The sequence below is a fragment of the Osmerus eperlanus genome, chromosome 11 (genome assembly GCF_963692335.1).
Source record: "Osmerus eperlanus chromosome 11, fOsmEpe2.1, whole genome shotgun sequence".
Taxonomy (NCBI): Eukaryota; Metazoa; Chordata; class Actinopteri; order Osmeriformes; family Osmeridae; genus Osmerus; species Osmerus eperlanus.
In genome coordinates, this window is record NC_085028.1 from 7859512 (window position 1) to 7880091 (window position 20580).

Here is a 20580-nt window from a genome sequence, read left to right on the forward strand (position 1 = left end):
GGACTCTGCTGATTAAACAAAATGTGTGTGTGTGTCGCCTGAGTGTGTGTCGCCTGGGTGTGTGCACACCCGGATCTCGCCTGGGTGTGTGCACACCCGGATCTCAACGATTTTCCATACTGTGTTGTACCAGATGAGACGGCACAAGCAGACACTTCCCTTCAACACCACAAGGTGGCGACAGCTGACACGCTTTGACCACAAACTACCCATGGTCGGGCCCGATAGGGTTCTGTGGGGTAGATAGGGCCTCGCATGGCAGGGGCAGATATGGGGGTGAGAGGGTAAAGGGCAGGGGACGTGTTGGAGAGGGGGGACTTAGGAATGCTGAGACAGGAATGTTGGCGGGTGGACGAGAGATTCCGGGTGTTCAGAGCGGCCAGCAGTGCTCCTATCAGAGGACATTGACCCAGCAGAGCAGAACACACACACACACATACTCTCTTTTGAACATTCCCTTCACACTGATGTAAGACATCCCATGACTGGCTCTGCCGGGGTTTGGTAATGGAGCACACACACTGAGAGTGATAAGCTGTACTGGCTGGATCTACAGTGGACTTTCCATGTATTACTGCTGCCCTCTGGCCGGTGGCATGAGGAAATACAAACTGAAACTGATCTATAAATATAGATGTATTCAAAAGTCAAATATAACAGACCCTTTCTCGCTCTCTCCATCTGTGGTATTTTCTCTCCTTTTTTGTCATCTCTTCTTTCTCTTTATCCTCCACTTTGACCTCTGTCTCATCTCCCATCACCTCTTTCCTCCCCCCACCCCCCCTCTCTTTCCTCCTGCTCCCTCCGTCTCTCCTCTCCACCCCTTGTCTCTCCCCCAGCCCTGCACCCAGAGTCTGGAGACCTTGAACCTGGGCCATAACTCTGTTGGGAACGAGGGCATTCACAAGCTGAAGGACGGCCTGATTTCCAACCGCTCAGTGCTGCGCCTGGGCTTGGCCTCCACCAAGCTGTCCTGTGAAGGTAACTGTCTTGCCTTGCCTTGCCTGGCTGTCAGGCTGGATGTCCGGCTGTCTGTTTACTTGTCTGACTGTCTCTCCCCCCCCCCCCCCCCCCCAGGTGCGGTGGCGGTGGCAGAGTTCATAGCGGAGAGCCCTCGCCTGCTGCGTCTGGACCTGAGGGAGAACGAGATCAAGACGGGCGGCCTGATGGCTCTGTCCCTCGCCCTGAAGGTCAACACCTCCCTGCTGCGCCTGGACCTGGACCGGGAGCCCAAGAAGGAGACCGTAAGAGATGGAGGGGAGGGGGGGGGGTATAGAGGGCCATGAAAGGATAGTCAAACAGGCTGGGAATGCAGCCATCAAATCTGCCTACCTTGTACTCTCATTGTTGAGTATTATTGTATTTCAGACGGACATGTCTGTTGTCTTTAGGGGTCGGAGGGTAAGGGGGGAGGGGTGTTTTCCATAGGGAAGGTCTAACAGAAGTCTCCTTCTCCCCCAGGTGAAGAGCTTCATCGAGACACAGCGCGCCCTGCTGGCCGAGGTGCAGAACGGCTGCAAGAGGAACTTCATCCTGGCCAAAGAGAAGGAGGAGACGGAGCAGCAGATGAGGCAGTCGGCCTCAATGGCCGAGATCGCCACCGAGGACGGGACGGGGGTGGAGGAGGAGGAAGGGGGAGGAGGAGGAGGGGGGGAAGGGTCTGGAGACCCAGGGGAAAGAGGGAGGAAAGACAGCAATGGAGAGGAAGAAGGGAAGGACACAGAGGAGGTAGCAGTACGGGACAGCCAATCAGCAGCGAGTTCCGAGGGTGGGGCGTTACCGCTGGAGTCGGACTCGGACACTGAGGAGGAGGAGGAGGAGGTGGTGCTCTCTAAACCAGCCGCCAGGACCGCCTCCCCCCACCTGGCTGCCTCCTCCCCACTGCCCGGGCCCCCCCAGACTCCCCTCAGTGCCTCAAGGACCTCCCCCTGCCAGTCTCCCTCCCCAACCGCCATGTCAGGGATCACCATCACAGAGTCCTCAGCCCCCCCAGGAACCCCACCCTCTCCCGGGCGCTGCATCTCCGTGTCTAGCCCAGGGAGGGGCCATAAGATCTTCATGGTGACCCGGGTGGAGAGCCCCCCTGACCAGAACCAGGTCCTCCAGCACCTGCAGAGCAAGGCAGGGCTCCCTGCCGCCCCCCCATCCAAGCAGCCCACCATGTCACAGGGGAAGCAGACCAGCACGGAGCTGGGGGCACAGACGTCCAGGACACAGCAGCTGGTCCAGACCTTCTCCCATCCTCTCGCCCAGGACCACGACCAGCCCCAGCCTCACACCGTGACCCAGGCCTCATCCCAACCCATCCAGGCTGAGGGGCAAAGCCCAGCAGATCAGACCCAAACATCCCCAACACCACAGACCACAGAGGCAGATCTTCTCCTAGACGCTAAACAGCCAGACAGCCAGAGTGGATTTGATGCTCCCCACCCCACACCAGACCCCCCACAACCTGATGAGGGGGTAGTAGGTAGTATGGATGGGGTAGAAAGTAGTACAAAGGGGACGGTGGAGGCGGTTAGTGTGGAAGGGGAGGTGGTTAGTGTGGAGGGGGAGGTGGTTAGTGTGGAAGGGGAGGTGGTTAGTGTGAAGGGGGAGGTGGTTAGCGTGGAAGGAGAGGTGGTTAGTGTGAAGGGGGAGGTGGTTAGCGTGAAGGGGGAGGTGGTTAGCGTGGAAGGAGAGGTGGTTAGTGTGAAGGGGGAGGTGGTTAGTGTGGAAGGGGAGGTGGTTAGCGTGGAGGGGGAGGTGGTTAGTTTGGAAGGGGAGGTGGTTATGGTGGAAGGGGAGGTGGTTAGTGTGGAAGGGGAGGTGGTTAGTGTGGAGGGGGAGGTGGTTAGTGTGGAGGGGGAGGTGGATGGTACACAGGCAGTAGAAGAGCCCTCTACACCAGCAGGCTTACTCTCAGGGGAAGCAGGAGGCTTAGCAGGTCATATGAGCCTGGCTGCAGCAGAACTTAGCCAGCCACCTGAACCAGCCCTGCCAGAACGCTCTGCTGACTCACCAGCTCCAGACCCGGTCACTGAAGAGGAGGAGAAGGAGGAGAAGGAGGGGACAGACTGCCAACCAGACCTGTCGGCTAACCAGCAGCAGACTACTGAGGGGGTGGAGGATGGAGGGATGGTGGAGGATGCAGGGATGGTGGAGGACAAGGAGGAGAGTCCACAAATACAGGATACAGAAAGTTGTATTTGGGAGGAGAATCAAGAGCATGATGAAGGCATATCACATCCACAAGTGTCCAAGACTGAAACTAATGCAATACAGCAGGAAACATTAGCATCTTTGCTAACAGACCCACTGACTAATCTAGACACAGAGCTAGAGCAGCTATCATTGCCAGCTGAGGCCCTGCAACTGTCCCAGGCACCGCTCCAGCAACAAGCTCAGTCACTTCCCCATGTTGACCTGCAGGATGTGCCAGCAAGACTGTTATCTCAGCAGCAGTGCGCCAGGGAGAGAACAGAAGAAGAGGACAGCCAGCAGAGCCAAGAAGAAGAGCCAGCTCCCAAGCTCGCCAGAGTAGAGCAGGAACAGGAAGAGGAAGAAAACCATCAGCCACCTCCCATGGAGGCCTGTCAGCAGCAAGCTCTTCCTGTGCCAGAGGAGGATCCACAGAAATCAGCCCAATTAGAGGACAGCTTACAAGGCCTTGTGTCTGCTGACCCCTCCTCCCCCCAGACCGAGTCTGGAGCCCCCCCATCCACGTTGGAGGCCTCCTTGGACGAGGAGGAGGGCGAGGGCCCGGGGGGGGCCGGGGTGGGGGGCTCGGCCCTGCCTAACGGCCTGAAGCCTGAGTTCTCTCTCCACCTGCTGGATCCTGACGCTCCCAAGCCAAGCCCCTACATCATGGAGCACAGTGAGTCCACAGGAAACTGGATACACACACGCACACACACTTTTACTTTACACGCACTGTACACACACATACTTTAACTGTTCACAATCACACACTCACTCGTGACATCCCATTTTTGAACACTGATGTGCACAATGAAAGTCAGATCGTTGACACACGGTGTGTGTGTGTGTGTGTGTGTGTGTGTGTGTGTGCGTGCGTGCGTGCGTGTGTGTGTAGCGAGTGTGACAGCAGAACTGAGCTGTGAACAGAACCTGGAAGAGCTGCTGCTGGAAGCCAGTCTGGAGTCTGGGAGGGACGCCCCATAACGCTGGCAGGTATGACCACACCCACAAACACAGGGTAGGATCTGCTTCAGATTAGCACCTCTGGTCTAATATAAGCCCTCTGTGTTTCCTCCCCAGTGTGACTCAGGATTCAGGAGACGGCACTGGTCTCTCCAGTGATGACAGTGTCTCAGGAGATGTTCTGGTGTCTCTTGTGATCTCAGCGAAATGTCTCAACGCTCCTATCCTGTCTGTGTGTTGTTGTTCCTATGACCTCACCACCACCGCCATCTTTCATGACTCGAGACTGAAGCCGAGCTGTACTCAGACGAGTGAACACGCATAGATATAGAAATACAGAAACTATTAAAAAAATATATCTATTACAAAAATTTAAAGAAAAATGGTCATCAAGTTTGGTCACAGAGTATAAAGAATTCACTACATTCACATTACATGTGTAACTGATACACCCAGTATGAGCACACACACACCAGTGAAAGTAAACAAGCAACAAAGAATGGAAGTGATCACATCTATTTTTTTATTTTGCCGTCAACACAACATCAGGAATCTATATTCAAGAGGTAGCAAGAAAACCCAACCAGGATGAGAGAGAGAGACAGAGACAGAGAGAGAGAGAGAGAGTGTGAGGTGGACGGCAGTAGCGAGAAAAGAGGGGGGAACGGGGTTCATCACTGCTCTAACCAAAGACACAGGATACGCCCAGCCTAACTTCCTCCACCCCTACCGTTGTGAATCACGTTGGTGTCGGTGTTGTGAGCGTGCTCAGACCCGCGCTCAGCCTCACCCTAGCCTCCTGTTGGAGTAAAGAGAGGCTGCAGTGACCGGGGCTGGTCACAGACTTCAAGAACCACAGGAGAACACCTTATGTGTGTGTGTGTGTGTGTGTGTGTTAACGTTTTATCTCTATCAGCTTCTCTCTAAAACAAAATGTTTGCCTTGGCAGGAGTTCTGATCCCCACCACATAGAAGCCCCCTCTTCATTCTTCCTTTACATTTTTTGTTCCCCCTCCATCTCTTCCTCCCTCCCTTCAGACACATGTATCACTGGCGTTCCCTCTCAGAAGAGTTAGCTGTTTATCAAAGCTGAGTTGTTGAATGTGTGTGAAACTCTTCAGAAGTCAAAAGAAAGTCTCTCTTTCCTCTCTCCCATCATGTATCCACCTCATCCATCATTCTTTCTTTCAGTCTTCCAATGGTATGCCATCTGTGTGCCATCTCAGTACTGCTCCCATTCCTCAGTCAGCTTGTGATATCTGTTGCCTTCAATTCAGTTATACGTTTAATTTCAAGTCTTCACCATCTCGTTGTAGTTTGTTTTTGCTGCTTAGAGAAATCAGTTTGTGTTTATATTATAGAAATACAAGCCTTCTTCTCCTTTGTGTGATTTGTTTTCACCAGTCTTTTCATGGTGTTTTTTCTTTTTTCGTTAAATGATTTCTTTCCACCCTTTTTTTGGGGGTGTATATTTCAGATTCAAATTATAGCAATTATTTTGTTTGTTTATTTTGGGGTTTGTAGGCTGTGGGGTTAGGATAACTATGTAGGGTGGAGGGACATATCAGTGAATATATGAATGACTTCATGGCAGTGGGATGAGTGCAGTTCTAAGCAGACTTTATATCATAGTGGCACACCTATATAAGGACTTCCTGTTTAAAACACTATCTGGCTACGATGTGTCTGGCCACAAGGGGATGCTGTGACTTACCAGGTTTCTTGTAGGTAAACATTATTAATATTATTACCCAGAATGGACCATTTAATCAATGGCGCACAAGTAAGCTAAGCAAGATTTGATGATAATAGAACACTAGTTGGGCAGAGTGGAAGCAAGGCCCAGGAATGTGGATATCCATGTTGATTAGTTCTCGCTTCATGGGTCTTCATTTGCATGGAAACGTGCGTTAGAGACACTCAATACATCCACAGATGAGCGTCGAGGATAGACGCTATTCAGACAATAACTGGACCTTCAGAATGCAGACATTGAGATTCTTTAACACAGCTACTGTGAGTCGAAGAATCAGAAGCATGCCTGGGTTGTCCTGTTCCGGAATCCTCCGGATTCAGGTTTTGATTGAACTTCATGCACCGCCCACACCCCCTCCTGGTCCCTGTGCTCTCAAACTCACTACGGATGTTTCTGGCTGAAATCAAAATGGCTGTGCTACACCCACTGTCTGTAATGCTTTAATTTTTAGTAGTTTTTAATTATTTGTTAATTTAATCGAAATGTGCTGGTAATCACAAAGATATGTATGGCAATTTTTTGTTCCTCTCTCTCTCTCCCTCTTAAATAAATGCATGTAATGACTAATGAAGTGACTGAGAATGTTTCAATGAAATTAAAACTTGCTTTGGAAATTCTGCTTTGAATTGAGAACGTTAGATGAACATGCATGGATGAAAGCTTGGGAATTTAATTGAACAGTTTGTGAACGTTTCTAAACGGTTTAGCAAATCTTAAAATTTGCTGGTTTTGTTCTATTAATGCACAGAATTAAGCTTGTTTCCAACTTCTCTCTACCATCGGGGCAGTACTAATAGAGAGTTGACAATCCCAGTTTATATGGACCAAAACAGTTGTGTTTAAGATGGCTTGGATTGATTCAAACACACAAACAAAACGATCCTGTGGAATCTATATCCGATGCATAAAGCATATGTACTAGTACAGGTGCGAGGGATGCTTTGTAGATGCTCAAGCTAGCTGCCAGGATTTTGTGAACATGAGCCTGAATCAGCCAATTATCGAGTGAAGAACTCTGATTCCGACTCATGCTCTGGACCAGTAGAGGACCTGGTGTGTGGATGGTAGAAGGAGAAACATGGAGCTTGTGACAGTGTACTTCCTTGTGAACTGACATCCTCAATTTGACCTAGTACTGTCCATCTCCACTGGACTAGGTGTCCTATTGGACATGAGCACAGTCCAGGCTGGGTTGTTAAGAAAAGGGTCGGTTCAGAGAGAATGATTGAGGGATGGATAAAGAGGTGTAGGCGCAGGAGGTTGTTGTTTTGCGCTTGAGATGACCATAACATTGTCTGACAGGGATTTCAAGATTGAGAAAGAGAGTGAAAGAGAGGAGTTGACATGAAAACAATCTGTTGTTTCATCTAGGGCTGCTGATCCTGTTTTTGAAAACCCATGACACAGACACACTATTCATCCACAGAGCCTGAAGACTACCCTTGGGTGATCCCGTGTATTGTCATGATGGGATGTGGAGAGGTGAGGGAGTTCAGCTTGTCATGAGTTAGAGGACAGGAGGTGGGAGTGGGAGGGGGGGAGGTCCAGAATTTATTACTGTAATTCTGTTCTAAAGGAATTCCAGCCAGCTACTAATCCTACACACACACACATACTTACTCTCCACATGCCCAGTCAACTGAGATATTGAGCAAGAGTTTATAAGGAAGATGGCATAAGCCCCTACACAAAGACACAGACACACACACACTGATTTAGCAATGAGAGATGTGTTTGATCTCATATTGTATGTGGTCTATATGGTCCCAGGAATACTCTCACACAAAACAATGTTTCTCTTTCTCGCTTGTGTTCTTTCTATCACAAGTTTTTTCTCTCCCCTATTTTACCTCAACCTGTAAAAAGTAAGCAATTCAGAAAACTTAATTAAAAGTTATCCTTGGGCATAAGTCAGCTTGGCTTAGCCTTCCTGGGAAGCGGGGGAGGGAGGGAGGGCAGTGTTGGTGATGGGGGGGGGGGGGGGGGGAATAATAAAGTTTTGGTTGAAATGACCAAGCTGTGATAACCTCTGAAGCATAACAGAAATGTTATTCAGAGCCCAGAAACATGTTTCAATCTAAACAGGGACACAGTGCAACATTGTGTTCTGTGTTGTATTGTCACCCTGACAACATTGGTCCCAGCCCATGCTCATTTCTTTATGAGGGCAAAACAGTAGTGGTCTTCACTATTGGGAGGGACTGTTCATGAGGTCATCAGTTGTTAGTTCAAACCTGCCATAACTGTTAAAGTTCACTACTGTTTAATATGTCTAATCAATGTAGATGTGTTGGGCTTGTTTACTGTTGGTTACATCTGCTTCCCTGTTAATTTTTTATTCGCTGTGCCCTTCCTGTATCGGGATAAGAAGCTATGATGATCTCTAAATATACAGCGAAAGATTAACCCTTGTGTTATCTTCGGGTCATTCTGACCCATCAGTCATTGTGACCCACCGTCGTATTGCGACAGATTCACTGCATACAAAGACAAAGTGAAGCATTTTCTTTTAACAGCTAGGCTGTCTCAGACCCCCCACATTGCAAAGGTTAAAAGAAAATTATTTTAATTTGTTTTTGTATTGGGTAAAATTGGGTAAACACAACGATGGTTCATTATGAACCTTTGGGTCATGTGACCCGAAGGCAGCACGAGGGTTAATACAGACAAATGTAATATATTTCTCTCAGATTATGATGATTAACAATGTCTCCAACCGTCCAGAGTCTGCATTTGTTCTTGAAATTCAGAAAAAAATATTTTATTGCATTTATGGGTTTCTTCTTGTATGATCTTGGTTGAAATAAAAGATTTCCTAATTTACGGTTTCTCTCAGTCTGTCATCCATCAGGGACTTCTGGTGTTTAGGTCCAGACAGAAGAATATGTCTGACACACCCCCAGGCTGTGGTCTGGACACAGATTAATCACACACACAACCTTCTGTTATGTCTATGTGAAAAGGTTCAAAAGCAGATCATTTAATTGCAAATTATTCTGTCATGTATTATTTAATCTCTCTGACAATTAAACCAGCAATATTATATTTATTGAAGTAATGTGTGATGCATGGAGGTTCTCGCTGTCTCAGCAGAGTGAAACCAGAGGTGTGACTGCAGAGTTGGTTATGTAACCATTAACAGGCTGGCGAGGAGAGGAGACTAGATGCTGCCTGGCTGTAGAGTGAGGCCACATCCCAACACTGTAACGATCCTTCTCTGTCTCCTTCCATCCTTTTTGGAGGAAATTGCACCTACCATCTAGCCCAGCGGTCCCCAATACAGTCACATCATATCAGTGATTTCTAAGAAGGAAGAGACCTAGAAAGGACTTGTCTACAAAGTAATAGAACAGGGCCCTTCGGCCCTTTCTGTGTATCGGATGTCTATGAGAGACAAGGGTCAGTGGTTGGACCATGACCACACTCATGATATTCTGGTGCCTCTGGATTCTCTTCAGTCATTTATTCACCTATGGTACAGCCCCAAACATCATTAGTGTTAGACAGTTTCCTCATTGGGGAAAACAAACATAATCCCAAACACAAGAAAATCATCAATATCAAAATACATCAGTATCTTGAATTTCCTCAAGCGCATCAAACAACCACGCCTTCATGAATGGAGTCCTTTACGTAAGAGAAAGAAGAGACTAGTGCACTAGCCTCAAACAACTATACCTTTGTGAATGAAGTCGTTTCTAACGTCGAATTAAAGAAGCTTCCAGGGAAGGTCTTTCGCCGGAGGAATGTGGTGTTGGTTCAAGACTGAAAGGGACCATGGCGTGGTGTCAGACCTCATCGGGCCTGTTGGCCCGCTGGTCAGTGGAGTGCACCAAGGCGTCGCAGCGTACGTAGACGGGTGCAGGGAGACGATGCTTCGCTGTTACGTTTCTTCTTCTATTTAGATTGACTGAGGGGGAAAAGACAGCTGAAACGAAATTAGTTTCTCAGAAATAAATGAGACCCAAGGGAGTCCATTATATATAATGCAGCTCTCGACACTTGTGCACAAAGGAAGTTCGCACGTTTTGAAAACCATAACAAAATTATCCAATTCAAATGACACCCTGACCCTACCCTTGAGTAAGAGAAACTTCACACATGAATTTGCGTATAAGGACACTTTCTGCCCCTTATGGAACACCGTATGTGTTAAGGGGTTATATAATCGAGTCTACACTGGGATATAAATTAGTTCCAGTTACGCTCAAACACATACGCCCCCCTCCCTTGACGTGGTGGACTCAGGAGCGGTGAGGTGGGTGGGCTCGGCTCACAGATGGGCTTCAGATCTTGACCCCACCGGAGCGGACAGGGGGAGAAAATACACGATAAAAAGGGACGATGAGTACGAACCCCTCACATGACTGCGATTAGAAACTAGGCAGTTAGGTGGGCGTGGGAGAGAGAGAGAGAGAGAGAGAGAGAGAGAGAGAGAGAGAGAGAGAGAGAGAGAGAGAGAGAGAGAGAGAGAGAGAGAGAGAGAGAGAGAGAGAGAGAGAGAGAGAGAGAGAGAGAGAGAGAGAGATGGGGAACACTTGGATAGACTTACCGCGCGCAGAAGCGCACGTCTGTCTTCTTACTGCAATAGAGCCTCTTGTGGTCTGTGGATATCTGCCTCCTCGCGCGTAATCTACCGGTCTATCAAAGGTAAAAAATAAAAAAAACAACAACAATCCAAACAAGTAAAGATTATAAACTGTATAGACTGAATAATTATAATGCATTTCAATCAGAACACATTTTAATTATTTGTTAGGCTACTTAACAATATAGCCCACCTGTATAATAAAAGTAGTTAAAATAAAGTGTTTCAGATCAGATGTCAGCTCGAGAAAGGGAGAAAATAGAGTAGCTTGCGCGTGCGTGTGTAAAAGAAAGTGAGTGCCAACCAGGTTATTCACGCTGTGACACATTGTCAGTTGAGTGTCTTTTCCAGGTACGGTGGCTACTGCTTGGATCTTTACCAAGCGTCACATTCCACAGAGTAGAGCCGCTAAGATACCCTGTCTGTCTTGAGACATTATATATGAAACACACTCTAACTCAAAGCTAAGAATATAAAAAAATGTTACACAAAAATGTGTTCTACAACACTACTGATAGAAAGTATTTAGTCCAGGTAGACATAACACAATATTACTGTTTTAGTATGTGTATGCTCTGTCTGATTGTTTATTGACATTCATGTTTATTACACTGTATATGTGTAAAATAATCTGGGCAATCTGGGCCATCAGAATATACAGTATACAGGGTTCTCATGACCATTCATTTGCAATTAATTCCATGTGTCTGTGTATGTGTGTGTCCCTTGTAGTTGTCATGTCAAGCAGCCCTGGGCTCCTCAGGGGCACATCAATGCACAGATGCATGCTGGTCCTGACCTTTGCCCTCTTGGTATGTCAGATTGCTGCCAGCCGCCTGTGCAGCTCCCTCATCAACATGGTGGATGGCTTCCACACACTCTTCATCCTCATACACATGGCTCTTCCTCTTCCTCATCCCAGACTTCCTGGAGATGTCAAGAAACCACTTCTCTGTGTTTCAGAGGTCTCTCCTAAGTCCCCCCCTCCCCCCTCCCCCGCCTCTCTCCCTCTGTCATCCACCCCCACTCCATCACCCATCAAATCTCCCCAGTTCCTCTCAGCCGACAAGACTGTCTCCCCCATCCCATCCCACTCCACTCCCTGCCCCCCCTTACCCCTCTCTCCATCTCACCCCACTACCACAGTCCAGTGTCCCCCAAAACCTTGCTCCCCCACCACCCCTCACTGCGTCGCCCCTGACACCTCACCTGGTCTCCAGCTCCACGACACACCTTATGCCCCAGCTACTTCCCTCCCAGCATCCCTCACCCCCTCTCCCCCCCCGTCCCTGATTCCCTCTCTCCCCCCGTCCCCCCACTCCCCTCCCCTCCTCCAGTCCCCTCGGTGTGGGCTGGAGTACAGCGAGGCCAGGCTCCAGCCGGTCGGCTCTATGTTCTCATCCCTGCTGCTGGCTGCCCTCTGTGTCTCTGTGTGTTTGGAGATCATCAGCCACACCCTGCAGCCCCAGCTGCTCCGGCGCCCCTTACTGGCCACAGTGGTGGGGGCCGTGAGTCTGCTCCACAACCTGCTGGTGCTGGGGCTGGGCTGGAGAAGCCAGCAAGGGAGAGTGATGGTGTCAGGGGAGGAGAGGAGTGGAAGTCTCTGGGATGATGGGAAAGGTACTGTGTGTGTGTGTGTGTGGGGAGGGGAGGGGTATTTGTGTTCAACAAGGAGCATATTAAACAATGAACATCTGTTGTTTGTTGATTCTCATTCCTCTCTGTGGATGTCCACAGTCAAGGACAAGAACCAAGCCAGCTCTGCAGATGGGTGCATGGTCCACGCCCACCCTCTGCATGGTTCCTTCCAAGAAGGAACTCTGGTGCTGTGTAACCCTGGGGCCTCCAGTGTCCTGGACCCTGACTGCCCTGACTCAGCCTCACCACCAACCCAGGATCCTCCCTCCTTTCTTGGAGCCTGTGTTCCTGCAGCAACCCCCCAGCCCTGCCCCTCACAGCCCAGTTACAGAGCCCCCCCACACAGTCTGGATACAGAGTCAGACCTCAGGCAGACAGGGGCCTGGGGGTCCCACTCTGGGGACCCTGGCTCTGTGACATCCAGGATGGGTGCCTGTGCAGGACACTCAGGTGAGCCTTTTCATTTTGAAATGTTTTGAAATCTCCATGGGCGGTAGTGAGAGAGAACATCCTGGTCAGCGTATTCTAGATCAGAGCATTCCGATTACAATTCTATAACTTGTGTTGGTAAGCATCTATATATACAGAACCCAGCTGCCAGAGAGTGAAATCTGCTTATGTTAAACACTGAAGCTGCCATTCTTCACATTTATCTTCAACTGAGCCAAACATCAATACTTCAATACCAAAACTTACCGTCCACCCCCCTCCCCAGTGATCCAGACTTCCCCCAGCCTCAGCCCATCTCTGCAGTCAGACCAACCTCCACACGGTAGGCCTCAGACCAGGAGCTGGAGTAGCAGCTGCCTCCCAGCTCTGGTCACTGTGATCCAGGCACTGATGGGCTCCATCTTGGTCATCACTAACGGGCTGGTGCTGCTGCTGGGCCCAGGATGCCTCGACTCCACTGAGGCCTGTGGCCTCATTCCCTACCTGGACCCTGGTTTCTCCTTGCTGGCTGTGCTGGTGCTGCTTACCGCTACCCTGCCCCAGGTCAGAAGGTGTTTATAATGGATCAGCGTTAAGGGTTAAAGATGCTGTAAAGCAAATTCCATGATTTGCTTCTCAGTACATTATATACGTGTGAAATATAGGCGGGGCAAAACCCAACCTATCTACGTCACAGCCACCTACCTACGTCAGATCACAGACAGTTTATATGACCTGCATTCTGTTACTCACCTAGTACGATGCAAAGACAAAGTAATTAACACATAAAACACTCAGAAACTGCTGGTAGGTCTGTTCTGATACCTGCAATTGATTTAGCTAGTTGTTGCTGTTGTTGCTAAATTCAATAATTCGTAGGGGGCGGAGCTTCAGCTCCTTCAGGCGACACGCCCCCCAAGTATAAACGAGAGAAGACTGATGATTTTCTCACAATTTCAAAGCCTAATTTAACATACTTGGTTGGGTAGTTAACAACACATTCTTTTGTGGTGTGATGAACTTAAAACTAATTTTCACTTCTGCTTTACAGCATCTTTAAGGGTCAAGGGTTAAGAGTAATGGGTCAAGAGTGAAGGGTCAACGTAATCTCGAATACAAAATCAACCCCCTCCTGTATGAACCGCTGATCCGGCTAGGGACCATCTCTCTCCAGGTGTGTCGGGGTGGTCAGCTGCTGCTGCAGGCGTGCCCCCCCCAGGTACGAGTGTCGGAGCTGGGTCGCAGGATCTCCAGCGTGCCGGGGGTCTGGGCCGTGCATGAACTGCACGTGTGGCAGCTGACCGAGAGCTGCCTGGTGGCCTCTGTCCATGTGCACTGCCACGCTGGCTTCCAGACCCACAGGTGAGGTTTGGATGGGGAGGGGCTTACAGGTGATGTTGGGGGTTGTATAACTGGGAATAGATGATGTAGACCGGATTCAGTGAGTCGTGTCTCAACAGGTGTGGTGACTTATTGTCTGGAGTAACCAAGGTGCTGCAGAGTGTAGGAGTGAGCTGTTGGACCATCCAGCCAGAGTTCACTCTCTTCTCTCCAACAGTCAGCAGTAACCTTGACAACCACAACACCCCCCCGACCCTCATTCGGGACACCCCTTCTCAGCCCCCCCACCCGCCCTGCAGCCTGGCCTGTGGGAAGGGCTGTGCAGACAAGATGTGTTGTAACACTGTTGAGGAAGAGACTGCGCAGCCAGTAGCGTCCTCTGCTGGAGAGGTGGAGGAAGAGCCTCAGATGCTGGTGATAGAAAACACCTTCCTCTAAGATGTAGCATGATGGAGGATGGAATCAGTACTGACGGAACAGACTGCACAGCCAACATTCAAACTCAAACTCTTGTCAGTTTTTATTCTTTGAAATCTCTTGTTTAGCCATTACTTGTTTTTGTTTTACATAAGAATGTTTATGATCAGTTTTATTTGCATCACCAGAGTGCCTTACCAAAGATGACATTGAATTTAATTTGTGTAAGTCAGATGTCAATCATACAGTGTTGTAGTGTCTTTGTGAATAAATTAACGTTTTAGTTTTTTGTATTGTAAAACACTGACAGAGGAATGAGTTTAAGTAAGACCAAGTCACAGTTACACTGAATTTAAGACTAAACAACAGTCACTGTCGCTGGTCTGGATACCACAAGGGTTGAGACTTCACACACTTGTTCACCTCTCTGTATAAAACAATTTGATCCAAAGCAACATATGGGGGGATTTGACTCTGCAACCTGCTCAGCCGCAAAGCTAAACCTATCATGTGCATCCGAATTACTTCTGACTTGTCTTCATTCGTACTGTGCTGCAGTAACGACATTAATAATATCATAATAATTCCTCTTCCTGAATAAAAACCCTAAAACCACAAGTGTGAAGTTGCTATTATGTTAATTGTATCTATTTATTGAATGGGAGTTGATGGGGGGAAAGGGTTTTGGAGACTCCTGCAACATGACATGGTATTAGGTCCTTTTCTACTGTATCCAGGAATTACTGTGGTTATGCACCTTTTGTGTACAATACTTTACATAATATCTGTCTTGTGGGACTTTGAAACAAAATACATAAGACCCATGAATCTTCTCTCCTCTCTGATCATATCACATGAGTTGGCTACCATAGTTAATGTTTTACCAGGTCTGTGACGACATAAAGACTCCACCTCTTTACTCTTGGGTAACCAATGAAACGGGTTCTGTTCTGCATTCATTATAACCACCCTCTTTCAACAAAAAAGCTATGTTTATGTGTTGGTTTATTTTGTAGATAGACGTTTGAGAGCTTTCCTGTTTCTTATTATTGTATCACACATGATTCTGCCACTAAATTCACCGTGGTGACAAACTTAAATTTAAAACCATGACTGGGATGATAATCACAAAGAGAAGATATATATATTGCGCAGCCGCTCCAGTCTAAATGCCCGGATGAGCCTCGGTGGTCCGGGGTGCAGGCTTCAAACCTGTAGCTGCTTAGCGGCAGAGTGGTTCAATTCCACCTTTCGGGCGGAAGTTATTCGTCCTCCTTCAGAAAGGGATTAAACATTAACGCATTAACATAAAATACTGATTGTTGCCACTGGGAATATCCAGTAAACTATGTGATTATATCGATGGAGTCGTTGTTATGCCTTTTTAATAAACCACTGCAACAATGTGTGGTGAAACGAATGAGGAAGATTCATTTTCGATGAATTAAAATCGGCGTACCCCAGACCCTAAAACGAGGAATTCGGACAGGGCGGATGTTAGCAATGACAGACATGCTAAGTAAACCATTCACTTATGTCAACTTCCGTTTTGCTAACCAATCGTCCCCGTCAGAAATGTAGGCGTTGCATTGCTTACCGGAAGCAAGTGTGTCCTTGGCATGATTGAGTCGCGTGTGGGAAATATTCGGGGTTTAATGGTTTAAGTGGACGTTTATCTGATTGGTGAGAACCTTTTAAACAAAGTAGCATCCATAGACTGTACCTGTAGTTGTATTAACCTACTTACTGAAATTTTGCGTCGTTTGCTTAAACAACGCTATCTAGCTGCAGGCTCAATATCTCTAGACTGACAGAACGCTTAGGACCCTCACAAACTTGACATATTCTCAGATGTATCTCAGCTCAAATTCATATTAAGTTAATATTATTGTTGTTAACATAGTAACCTCTTGCCCTCGGCTATTCATGTAAAATTGTCACGTAAAGGCGGCCGTTGATTTCCACAACCCCGTCAATGTAATACCAACGCATTTCAGCTTGAGTAATTAATAGATTCTTTGCATGACGTCTTGTTTCTCTGTCCTTCCCTCTATCCTAGGTTAGGCCTAGGTTCGAGAGTGCTAGCTAATTCTGGCCCAGCCACCATGCCTCTCCACAAGTATCCCCCGAAAATCTGGGAAGCTTTGAAGCTGAAGCAGGGGATCTACACACGTCTGCCCAAACACTACCTGCGGTCGCTTGAGGAGAAGAGGGAGCCCATGCCCGTCCACTGGAGGCCACTGGGGGTGAATTACAAAGTCAGCCCCAAGTCAGGGCTCAAAGAGCGGGTCCAAGACATTCCCATCCCCATCTACTACCCTGCAGAGTCCCAAAAAGGTCTTTGGGGAGGAGAGGGCTGGATATCAGGCTTTAAATATGCTAAAAATGACAAAGTGAGTCTCTTCTGGTTTATCAGTCTATCAATCTGTAATACCATTCATTCAACACTCACTTACCGACTGTAGTAATGCTTGTAAACATCTTGCACGTCACTCTATAAAATGTTTTTTTTGTACAACACCCTGAGATCCTGTGTCTCCTCAGCTCTGCCCCCGCTTGGCTAAGACATGGAAGCCTCAGCTGTTCAACAGGGAGCTGTACAGCGAGATCCTCGACCACAAGTTCACCATCACAGTCACAGCTCGTGTCCTGGACCTCATCGACGCTGCGTACGGGTTCGACTTCTACATACTGAAGGTGAGAGAAGGCAGCAAGGTGTCAGAGAGTACTAATGTTTTATTATTGTGCGAGCATTCTGTTGATACAGGGGAAGTGTATGATGCTGGCACGTATAAAATGGGACTAGTATTATAGTTCAAGTTGACATTGTTCTCCTCAACACCACAGCGAAGGATATATCTGTGGTCAGCTGGGCTGTGTTTGCATGTAGCCCTGGTTTGCACACCAACGTAGTGCATTGGTCAGGATTCATGAGGGAGATAAGAGATATGTTCCTGTTCTCCTGTCTGTCAGACTCCCAAGGAGGATCTGAACTCCAAGCTGGGAATGGACCTGAGGCGGGCCATGCTTCTGCGTCTGGCCCGGAGAGAGACAGAGCTCTACCCTGATGACTCAGTCAAGAGGGAGAAGATCTATAACAAATACAAGGTGGGTCAGTGGAGTTTTGGGTCCTTGGAGGTTGCTGTTACCTTTTTAATACTGTCAAATACTTGGAGTACACTTGATCCTGCTTATCCGCTAAAATTGAAGTAATTTAGAGGTCCTGTTCATGCTGATGACTGAGGAAAATTTAAAGTGATCTGTGTTTGTTGCAGTATGTGCTGTTAATGCTCCTCTTTCTCTCTGTCCTACTACCTCTCTCTCCTTTCTTCCCTCTCTCCTTCTATTTTTCCTGTCTTCCTTTTTTCTGTATGTCCCAGCAGCACTTGGAGGTCCCTGAGGAGGAGGCAGAGTGGGTGGGGCTCAATCTGGAGGAGGCTGTGGAGAAACAAAGACAACTTGAATATAAGGTGACATCTTCTCTTTAACCCTAACTATCCTTCTAACCCTAACCATCATGTTTCCAACCTCAACCAAAACCAATACTGACCATAACATCATCCTTCAAATCCTAGAAATAACATAAACGTTCTAATCGCGCACAAACATAGCTCAAACACATCTGTACATGTGCACATGTATTAACAGCCGGTTATACTTAAACATCTTTTTACATTTACTAAACACACAGATTGCTACTACAATGATTCTCTGCTCTCTCTGAACTGCAGGACCCAGAACCTGTGTTTAAGAGCTGTGTGGAGAACCTGGTCACACAACTGACCATCCAGAAACTCTCAGAGCCCGAGCTGATAGAGAGGAAGTAAGGAAAAATGCACCACTGGCGATAACGAGGTCACTTCCTATAAAGTATGAGGTCACATCCTGTCCCTATGAACACTGGATTAAACGTACTATCATATTCCAGAGAAAGACACTTGTTCTTGTCCAAGGTTGTTCTGTACTCTGATCATGCTAGGAGGAGAAAAGGAAAGATCCATTTTAAACAAGGGAGGACAGAAGGACACATTTTTTGGGGAAATTGGAACAGGGATTTAGTGTTTCTTAACAGTAACAATACTTCTCACCTGACAAAGGAATATTCTCAGACTCTTAACTGTAAATATTCTCATAATTTCTATGTGATGTTATAAAGTGCTCTGGAGCAGTGTTCCAAGGAATAAATCTTAATATTTCTTCATTGGTATTGTTCATCTTCATATAATTGTTTTTGTTGTTTAATTTACCTTTTAAAATGTGTTTTGTGTATTCTATTTAAACCCAGTACAGTAGGTGGCAATGTTTAGCCACGTGTTGAAGTGACAAAGATGAGTGATCGAACAGGTGTATCAAATAGACACAGGTCTTCTGCAATTCCTTGCATGGTGAACGAATTGCCCAAAATGGAACATAGGGATATTATTACCCTTAAAAACAAACATTGTGGCTTTTGTTGCTTTCATTACCTATAGCTAGTTGTCAGTTTCAAACTAGTGGTTATAGCCACAACGCTCATGCAACGGGGAGTCCCTATTGGCTAGGGGACTCCCGTGGGTGGTATAACCTAGCAACAGGAGATAAGTATACAATTGGCCTACCTGTAAACAGGGTTCGTCCTCTCCTTATATGTAGCTCTACTAGTATCAGAATAATTGTCATAACACACTATGGGAATTACCTGTCTAATTCAGGGTAGGAAAACACTCACTACAGATGTATTATTGACACACAAGAAGAGGGAAGAACTGTCTAGCCTACGTTGACGGAAATAGCTTTTTATGTAGTCTAATGCTGATATTAAAACTGAATGTAGCCTACGTGTGCCCGTTGGCCAAGTTGTAGGATCAGTGCTGAATGTATTTTTAGCTAGCACTGTAGGCCAGTGGTTCTCAATCCTGGTCCTCGGGACCCCCTGCCCTGCATGTTTTAGATGAAAACATCGAAATGCAACGCCGGCAGGGGGCAGTACAGAGCGCCAAAATGGAGTTGTGTTGAAACTGCATTGTCATGCTGTACCTGTTTAGTGCGCTGCCTGGGAAAATGATTAGGCTACTTCTGCAATTATATCATTTTAGATTTGAATAAGCAAAAATTATTAGCTTTGAATTTTCGGCAGGGTGACACATTTCAGTGGAGTTAGACGATGGGTATTTCATCTATTGCCAAATACAGGAGTGGTGTTGAATTTGTTTAGTTTGCTTCATTCAAGGGAGGGGGGGGGGTTCTATCTTTCTATGACCTAAAGTAACACATCCAATTGCTGTGTTGACAACTAATACACTACTGAACTGTTACAGGCACCTAGGCTGAATAGACGTTGGCAGGTTGAAGCAGCAAGTCATTTCTAATATGTTTTTTGTTTTTACAAGCGTTTGTTGACGTTTACCGTTTGACTGTAGGGTTAGACCCATTGTGTTAGACCAACCTGACCTCACAGTCTATTCGTAACATAGTGTACGTCTTTTGGTTAGACATAAGGAAGAATTCGCTTTGATGAATTGCCTTGTTATGTTTAGGTGTGTATGTGTTTGTCTAACCTGATTGACACCTGGCATAGCCACACACGGCTTTGTCATGGGAACTTCTCAGGAGCACCACTCCATTTGTGTGCTAATCTGTTAACATTCTAAAACCGCTTGAGTAGGGAAACAGACCAGCAAGGGAAAATCCGTCTGAAAATAAAACATGAAAAGCATGCCATCAGCTGAAGAGGAGTGACGAAGCCACATATTAAACTGGCCATAAAATATGAGCCCACCAAAAAGTACTATGTTTATTATGTAGCTTAATAATTTAGTTTGTTTACTTGAGTGATCATTGAGAATTGTGCAATCAAAAAAGGACGGTTCGCTAGGGTGTCTGGATTTAGTCTCCGGAGACATGTACCGTGTGTCTATCAAGTCACAGAGTGCGAATCATACAATGATAATCGGGGGGGGGGGGGGGGGGGGGGGGTCAGCAGAAACAAAACGTACATCCTTTGGCATTTAGTAGTGTCATAAGGGCAATTACTGTCTTGTAGAAAGTAGCCTAACTTTGCAGGAACCCCTGTGGCTCAGTGGTGTAAGCATGGTCATACTGCCAAACACGGATCTCGCTCAAACCAATAGATCATTCATTTAACTGATATCAGTTAAGTAATATATGTTATTTCCAAGTATATAGAAGGGGGACCCCGTGGTGTAGTGGGATGAGAACAAGAGCCTAAACCACAATGATCTGGGAAGCCAACACAGAGTGTAGTGCCAAACACATCCCTGTAATCTGG

The 20580-nt window shown here is 47.1% G+C and overlaps 3 protein-coding genes and 1 non-coding gene across 6 annotated transcripts in view; all 4 read left to right on the top strand.

The window, feature by feature from the left end:
* The window catches only part of ppp1r37 (protein phosphatase 1, regulatory subunit 37), a 19054-nt gene extending 14887 nt beyond the window's left edge, over window positions 1-4167 (top strand). Inside the window, exons 7-10 of the mRNA XM_062473446.1 lie at window positions 485-981; window positions 1078-1244; window positions 1462-3856; window positions 4076-4167. Coding sequence (XP_062329430.1) covers window positions 485-981; window positions 1078-1244; window positions 1462-3856; window positions 4076-4164 — 3148 coding nt within the window. The 3' untranslated portion in view covers window positions 4165-4167. The remainder of the gene's footprint in view (window positions 1-484; window positions 982-1077; window positions 1245-1461; window positions 3857-4075) is intronic.
* Window positions 4168-10385: 6218 nt separating this feature from the next.
* On the top strand, window positions 10386-14916 carry LOC134029103 (proton-coupled zinc antiporter SLC30A1). The gene is made up of 6 exons (XM_062473089.1): window positions 10386-10549; window positions 11220-12107; window positions 12225-12575; window positions 12841-13118; window positions 13729-13916; window positions 14015-14916. The coding sequence occupies exons 2-6, from the start codon at window positions 11225-11227 to the stop codon at window positions 14331-14333; spliced, it is 2019 nt and encodes a 672-aa protein (XP_062329073.1). The 5' UTR covers window positions 10386-10549; window positions 11220-11224; the 3' UTR covers window positions 14334-14916.
* Window positions 14917-15483: 567 nt separating this feature from the next.
* Window positions 15484-15570, top strand: trnastop-uca (transfer RNA opal suppressor (anticodon UCA)). Its single transcript has one exon. It is a non-coding gene; the product is annotated as a tRNA-Sec (tRNA).
* A 299-nt stretch (window positions 15571-15869) lies between these two features.
* On the top strand, window positions 15870-18515 carry mrpl28 (mitochondrial ribosomal protein L28). Of its 3 annotated transcripts, none has more exons than XM_062473554.1 (6): window positions 15870-15995; window positions 16377-16705; window positions 16857-17009; window positions 17286-17420; window positions 17693-17782; window positions 18044-18515. In XM_062473554.1, exons 2-6 carry the CDS (start codon window positions 16418-16420, stop codon window positions 18137-18139), a joined length of 762 nt encoding a protein of 253 aa, XP_062329538.1. In that variant the 5' UTR covers window positions 15870-15995; window positions 16377-16417; the 3' UTR covers window positions 18140-18515. The 3 variants fall into 3 exon arrangements, with proteins under 3 accessions (XP_062329538.1, XP_062329539.1, XP_062329537.1); XM_062473555.1 differs by having other exon boundaries at window positions 15897-15995; window positions 16372-16705; window positions 17696-17782; XM_062473553.1 differs by having other exon boundaries at window positions 15898-15995; window positions 16372-16705.
* Window positions 18516-20580: the final 2065 nt, after the last annotated feature.